At 46.7% G+C, this 7,735-nt stretch overlaps 1 protein-coding gene across 1 annotated transcript in view; it reads left to right on the top strand.

The window, feature by feature from the left end:
- Window positions 1–7,735, top strand: part of Nr2e1 (nuclear receptor subfamily 2 group E member 1) — a 21,550-nt gene that overhangs the window by 7,524 nt on the left and 6,291 nt on the right. The window contains exons 3-7 of the mRNA XM_005363579.3: window positions 1,535–1,622; window positions 3,030–3,265; window positions 4,420–4,566; window positions 6,814–6,910; window positions 7,298–7,447. Of these exons, the coding sequence (XP_005363636.1) occupies window positions 1,535–1,622; window positions 3,030–3,265; window positions 4,420–4,566; window positions 6,814–6,910; window positions 7,298–7,447 (718 nt within the window). The remainder of the gene's footprint in view (window positions 1–1,534; window positions 1,623–3,029; window positions 3,266–4,419; window positions 4,567–6,813; window positions 6,911–7,297; window positions 7,448–7,735) is intronic.

The raw sequence follows: 7,735 nt of genomic DNA, 5'->3' as shown, positions 1-7,735 counted from the left end.
CCTGCCTCTGCCTCCCGAGTGCTGGGATTAAAGGCGTGCGCCACCATCGCCCGGCTCAACCTGTTTTTAATTGCACAAAGAAGACTGTATGAAACCGTGTGTTCTCACGTGTCGTTTTCCTTACAGATATTTCAGGGAGGAAATGCACTCATTCCTATTTCAGTGTTTATGAATATTTAAAATTAGAAAGCAAAATAAGAATCCTTTTCTGTGTATAAAACACTTACGCAGAAGGCTAGGGGTGTCACTTGATTGAGGGATGCTTGACCAGCCCTGGTTCCATCCTCAGCTCTTCCAAACAAAAACTCATACACATGATGTATCTGTAGATATTCTCCCTCAGTAAAGACACAAACAAACACTGAAAGAAGCATTGTCTGAACTGGCCATGGTGGCAGGGCAAAGCAGGAGGGTCACAAATTTAAGACCAGTCAGTTCATTAAGACAGTAAAGTCCAGGTCATCCTAACTATAACATGGGAAGACTCTGTTTCCAATCCCTGCCATTTGAGGATGCAGCTCAGTGGTCAACACAAGCTGCTGCCAACCCCTGCACTAAATAAGGAAGGGGGAGCCTTATCTGCCAATGCTTTTTTCTTCTTTAAGACAGGGTCTCACTATGTAGTCCTGACTGACTTGGAACTCACAGAGATCCACCTGCCTCTACCTCCTCAGTGCTGGGATTAAAGGTGTGCACCACTACACCCAGCCAAATATGTGCATTTACCTTTTTGCCCCGCAGAAAGTCACATTAGACATTTGATTGCTTATTCCTGTGAGATAAATATTTGTAAATCAGCAACTATCTTTTTTCTACCCATTATCTTGTTAGTTACTGCCTGTATATAATCTTTTGTTAGGTGGTGTCTCTCTAAGTCCGCCTGAGTTTTCCTCAGGCCCCCACACTCTCTCTGCAGGCCTTGCCCTTCTAAACATCCTGGCTGCTGACTCATTCCAAGAATGGCTTCTGCCAGGGACCAAGGCTGAGCATAGGACCTCAGGGTTGGCTCAGCTTTGTGGTTGTGTAAGAACGTCTTTACTACAAAGCAAAGGAAAGGACATAGGGCAGAGAAGAATGAGTGGTGGAGGTTTATCTGTCAGAGCAATGGGCTCACTCAGAAGATGGCACCAGGCTTAGCCTACAGGCAGAGGCCACTCCTTGCAGAGTTTAGGACCCGGTGGTCGCTGTCTCCGGTCCTGAAAATCATCCCCCACCCCCACCCCCACCCCCGCAGCTGTTTCCTTCTTTTGCTTCTTAGTCCCAGCAAGATCTTGGAAGTCAGGAATGACCATTCTCTTTGACCAACTCTCTGAGGTCGAGAACTGGGTCTTCTTGTCCCAACCCTGGGGATCCCAAGCGCCTTGCTTACCTGGCCCTGCCAGTGCTCAAGGCTTTCCCATTTCACTGGGTCTGAACCTCCGTGCTGGGTCGGTGGCTGGCCAGAGTCCCCACGCTGGGCCTCCCCTCCCCAAGACCGGGTTCCGGTGCCCACCTAAGGTTCCTGGGGTTTCTGACTGCCTGTGATCTGTTCCAGGGAGGATGCCCGGTAGACAAGACACACAGAAACCAGTGCAGGGCGTGTCGACTGAAGAAGTGTTTGGAAGTCAACATGAACAAAGATGGTAATCAGTACATGTCTTTATTCTTCTAATGTTGATTGAGTAGTAAGTAAATTATATGTACAGCAAATAGATGGCACTCCTATGCATGTAAATCATTTCCCCGGCAGATCTCTTCTCTCCAGATGCTGGAAAATGGCCTCAGGCTGTCAGTTGTAGGCCCCCTGAGACTCAGCAGCAGTCCCCAGCTGACCTAACTGTAGCCCAAGTCCCAGGCCCAGACGGGAAACCTGCGCCCCAAATCACACTAAGGGAGTGTTAGAGGGCAGGCATCCGAGCTCAGGTGCATATTTCCTGCCTAGGCTCCAAACCCCATTTCCCTACCTCTTCTTGCAGTCTTTAGTAACTCTTTAAGGTCTCACAGTCGCTGAAGTCTTTCTGGAACTCTCCAAGCTCAGAGACAGGAAAATGGGAGATTTCCTGCTTTTGCTTCTTAGTCCCAGCAAGATCTTGGAAGTCAGGAATGACTTCCTCATTGGCAAATTCAGTATGGCCAGTGAGTTGGCCCTAAGCGTCTCAAGAGTCTATTCTTGGTGGACAAGAAGAGAGAAAAGGGGCTAGAGAGGCAGGATGACACACCCTTTAAGGGTGAAGTCAACACCCCGTTTCTCTGAGGCCCAAATTCGACCCAGACCTGGGTCTTCCAGAAGTTCAGGGCCCAGAAAGTGGTCCAAACTGTACTTCCCGCCTTTTCCCGGGTCAGAACTTGGCAAGAGCATCCCGGGGTCTGGGGGAAGGTGGAAGAGAGCCCGGGGGCACCATGCAGAGTGAGCCTTGGGGTGGGGACCTGCTTGAGGGGGAGCCTGTCTGGAGTGCACCCTCTCCCGCCCCTGCTGTGGAAGCAGGAGGGAGCATCCAACCTGTTGAACTTGTGTGTTGACAAGTTGTCACGCTCTGCTCTGCTCTGCTCTGCGGAGGAAGATTACCCTGAATTAATTTGTTTGTTTAAACTGGTGGTGGTAATTGTCACATCTCCCTTCCATCCCCCAGGCATACTCACCCTTCCATCCCCCAGGGTTTGTGGGCTCCGGTCCTTTCTCTTTGGGCCTTGGAAGCCACAAAACCATTTGTGGGGGAGAATTGCGGACCTGGTTGTGAGTGGTGCTCCCTTTTTTGGTGATGGGAGCGAGGGCAGCTGGTACTTCCAGAGGCCCATAGGATGCCTGGTTTCCCTGGGAATCCCTGGGTGGGGAGGACCGCTGAGCACCTTCCTGACTCTTGTCCATCTCAGACCCCTGCTTCCCACCTGTATCAGGGAAATCGTGCCTAAGTGCCCTGAACCACGTACCCTCTCTCGCTCCTGAGTGACCTTGAGGGGCCCAGACGGGACGATGGAGGGGCAGCCGGGTGGCATCCAAGTGTCAGCGCGCCTGTGATCCCAGGCCTGTGTCCATGTGCTTGTCTCTGTAGCGGTGCAGCACGAGCGGGGGCCTCGGACGTCCACCATCCGCAAACAGGTGGCCCTCTACTTCCGTGGACACAAGGAAGACAACGGGGCCGCTGCACACTTCCCCTCTGCAGCGCTGCCAGCTCCCGCTTTTTTCACTGCAGTCACGCAGCTGGAGCCTCACGGTCTGGAGTTGGCCGCAGTGTCTGCCACCCCCGAACGGCAGACCCTCGTGAGCCTGGCTCAGCCCACGCCCAAGGTTAGTGGCTTTGCGGGGTCCAAAGAAACTCCTTTTTGAGGAAAGGGAGGTGGAGTAGATAGGCTCTGTTCTGAGCTGAGACGCGGCCAGGAAAAGGTGGGGGCAACTGACGTTTAGTGCACAGTAGACCACCTTCGGAGCATCGACAAACGCGCGCGCTCCCGAGAACGCGGGGTGGATGTCAGAAACCTGCACCTTTAGAGAACTCTAAACCGGTTGGTGAGTGGAACTGTCTAATCCGAGTGCAGTCTTAGATGCCCCCACAGGCCGGAACCAACTAGAACACTAGTTCCTCCCCTGGGGGAAGGAGCCTCCCGAGGCGCCCTGGGGTCTATAATATAAGAGAGAAAAAAGCAGAAATCACTGTTAGGAGGGGTTTAATTTTCCCCGGTGCTGCCTGCCCACTTTTAAACCACTCCCAGGATTGGCCCTACCAGCAGGGACACGCCTGAAGTACCTGGGAAGGCTGCCACCTAGGGACTGCACTCTAGGCCTAGAGTTGATCCCTCCCAAGGCCCCCACTGAAGGAGAACCCAGGATTTCCCCCAGAGGAGGCCAGCTGCAGCTTCACACTGCAGGGGAGCCAGACACCTGGGCACATACACACGCACAATATTTAATATCGCTTTCTTACCCTTGATGTGTATAATAAGCTCTGGAAAGTAGTGTTATGAATATGTTGTCAGTTATGAATGGGAATGCTCTGTGAATGATTAAGATGTCTAATTGAAATATTTCCATAATATACTAATCCTTTCTAAAAATACTCATATGCATATTTGTGTTTGGGATGCCTATTAATTTATACTTTTTTCACATCTATTTTTATTTACACAAATGCAAGCAGTTCTTGTCTAAATTGGGAGCCAGGCCTGGTACTTGGCTCAGTCCAAGGGAAATTTACAGCAGGGGACAGAATAGCCAGGCACCCCTTTGGAAGCCAGAAGCCCCCAAAGAACAGAAACATGCCTCCCCCAATAAACACCATTCCCCGGATTCTGTCGACAGAGATATTTGGAGGCAGCCGAACGCCAATACAGAGCACCAGATTCTCTCTGCCCCCTCTGTTTAACCAGCACACTGAAATGTCAGCTGTTGGGGGCAAAGCTGAGGTTCCGTCACTTGCAGGTGTTCCTCTTTCTCCCTCCCCCCAGTACCCCCATGAAGTGAACGGGACCCCGATGTATCTTTATGAAGTGGCCACAGAGTCCGTGTGCGAATCAGCCGCCAGGCTTCTCTTTATGAGCATCAAGTGGGCAAAGAGTGTGCCAGCCTTTTCCACCTTGTCATTGCAAGATCAGGTATGACCAATCGGGCCTCGGGGGTTGGGAAGGAAGCATGATAAGCCGGGTGTCGCCTGCAGAAATCGGCAGGGCAGGTGTATACTCTGAGCATGGGGAAACCATTTATCTTTCCCAACATCATTCTTGAGGTTCAAAGATCTACCTATGGACCCTTTGTTAGGAATGTAACTATGTTGCTTCAGGGTAGCTGAATGTGCTCTAAGTAAAACATGTATGGAAGTACATTATCTTTTTTTTTAAGTTTAGTTAAAGCCTCCAAATTTAAAAATCTTAATGTTCTCTAACACTGGCGATGAGCCAAGAATTAGGACGCACATCTGTGATCCTAGCACTTAGGAGGCTGAGGTAGGAGAACCTGGAATTTGAAGCCAGTCTGGGCTACGTGGAAAACTATTGATGAAATGATGTTCTCTTGTGAACACTCCAGCCGAGAAGAATAGAAGGTGATAGAATGTTCACTGGTGGGGTTTTTATGTCTTCAGCTTTTTATTCTCCACTGTGATGTACCACAGCTTGGGCTAATGGCTTGTCGCCATGGAGAACCAAGAGGCACATCTCTAGTTGACTAATATCGTGTTGTATTCTTGGTGGTCTGCTTGTGGGCATTGCTAGGGATCAGGTCCTTGGTTTTGTGTGTGAGGAAAGTTTGCTCATGGCATACCGCATCCCTGATTCTTTCACTGCTTTCGGAACTTTTGGAAACAACAACAAAAAAGCATTTTTACATAATTCTTTGGTTATACATGATGTTCAAAAGTAAGAAAATTATGTGCATCTAAAAAACCTGCATTTTAGCAAACCCCATAAAATTTCCTGCTAGGAATATTAAAAGTTGTCCTTTTTGTCAATGTATTTTTTTATTCATAAGAGGAAGAAAGAAACAGAGTAGGCAAAACTATTGGTTGCTAAGGGTAATCACAAAAATTAATGACTTTTTTTTCAAAAGGCTAATAAGCAATTTTTTTGCTTCTTTTTCTTTTTTGGATAGTTGGAATCAAACCTGGACCTTGCATTGCTCAGGGAGTGCCCTGCCTCTGCCTCACACCCATAGTTCTGAGAGCAGAGGGCTCAATTCTCTTCATACCTAACTAATCATAGCATGAAATATGGCCACAATTATTGTTCGCCTCTAATCTAAAATTTATTTTCTGTACTCAATGCAATAAGATAAAAAAATGAAGCATTTTAAAAATTAAGCATTTTGGTCTAATTGTGAAAATAGTTGCAAACCTTCATGATTCTTAGCTTTGGGAAGTAAATTCTTTCATATAAATCATCCAGCATAATAATCTAGAATTTTTTGGTTTTTGAAAGATTTTTAGACATAGAGAATTGTTTTCAAGGTTATAGGTAATGTCTTTGACCAGGGTTACCGGTTGCCCTTTAATCTTTTGCATGAATGCTCTCTCTTCTCTCTCTCTCTCTCTCTCTCTCTCTCTCTCTCTCTCTCTCTCTCTCTCCCTGTGGGTGGGTGAATGTGTGTGTGTATAACACACTCACACACATACATGTATATATAAAAATTGACTACTTTTTTTTCTGAAAACAAGAATTTGTAGACTGTAATCCAAATAAAATTCACTTCCTGTCTGGCACTTAGCCTTTTGCTGGAAACCCTTCAACAATAAGCAAACTACGGTGAAGTGGAATCCAGGACATTAATTTGGGAAAGGAGGAGCCAGATTTTCATTTTAAATATTCAACAGCACATTTTATTAGAATGAAAACGACAAGCACCTTGATGCTGTCCACTTATGAGTCTCAGAGAAATCAGGCTGGGAGGCGAGGTAAACTCAGCAAAACCTGATTAACATAATTACACCCTGATTTTCCCTCCCTCTCCCCCTCTCCCTCTCTCCCAGCCCCCTTGGCTCTCTAGGAAGATGGGGACCCTGACCTACAAGCTTAGGCAGGAGTCTTATTGGTTTACACCAGAGCAACACACCTGCTCAGCCGCGAGTGGCACTTTATGGATTTTCGGTCTCTAGAGAAGTTCCTAGGTGGTGGCAAGGACGTGAAAGGCAAAGCCCTAGGGAGTGTGCTTTGACTCTGAGCCACATGTGGGTGTCTATAGGCACAGCTTCAAAACAGGAAAATGGGAGAAATAAGAGGAAAATAGATTATTTGGATTTTTTTTTACCAAGACAGGCATTTTAAACACTTTAAAGGAAATTTACATATGGAAATTGTTTATAAATTTATAAATTACACACTATATTATATTATACATCTATTGTATGACAGCTGATGCTTTTGGAAGACGCGTGGAGAGAACTGTTTGTTCTAGGAATAGCACAATGGGCCATTCCGGTTGATGCTAACACTCTACTGGCTGTATCTGGTAAGAATTGCACAATTTAATGACTTTGTTGTAGAAATTACCATAAAAATACATTACTGAAAAAAGAACAACATGTAAAGAATAACAAATTCCTGCTGAACAATAGAGTATACCTGTCATTTATAAATCTATATTTAAATGCAAATAATGTTGTTTTGTTGTATTCATGACTGCTTGCATTGTTATTTAAATGCAAATTACTGTGTTTGTTATCATCCAAGGGAAGATTTTATATTAACTTTCATACAATATAGCCAGTTTACATGGAATCACATATCTCAGAGTGACAATTGAATAGATATTGATATGCAGGATTTTGTCAAAAATCAATATTAAAACATGAAAATGCCTTCATATTAGAGTATTTATCCCATATTTCAATTCTAGGCATGAATAGTGACAACACAGACTCCCAGAAGCTGAACAAAATCATATCTGAAATACAGGCTTTGCAGGAGGTGGTGGCGCGGTTCAGACAGCTCCGATTAGACGCCACTGAATTTGCCTGTCTGAAATGCATTGTCACTTTCAAAGCTGGTAAGCAGACAGACAGACCCCTGCCTCTCCCTCCTCTCCTTTTGCCACCCCACTAGTTCAGCTACTTCAAGGTCCATTTCTAGACTGGGGGGGGCGGGGGAGCAGTAGGTGCAGCAGTATTTTCTTGGGGCTGATACTCTGAAGTTGGCCCAGTCTTTCACAGCCGTGGAGACCTGCATGCTTTCAGGGTTACCATCCACCTCCAGTGCCCTGTGAGCCCACAGTCCTCCCTACTCTCCAGATTGTCATCCACCTCCAGTGCCCTGTGAGCCCACAGTCCTCCCTATC

Source organism: Microtus ochrogaster, linkage group LG9 (genome assembly GCF_000317375.1).
Source record: "Microtus ochrogaster isolate Prairie Vole_2 linkage group LG9, MicOch1.0, whole genome shotgun sequence".
NCBI classification, from domain to species: domain Eukaryota; kingdom Metazoa; phylum Chordata; class Mammalia; order Rodentia; family Cricetidae; genus Microtus; species Microtus ochrogaster.
Note: the sequence above shows the minus strand (reverse complement) of the source record. Positions and strands in the feature narration are given on the sequence as shown.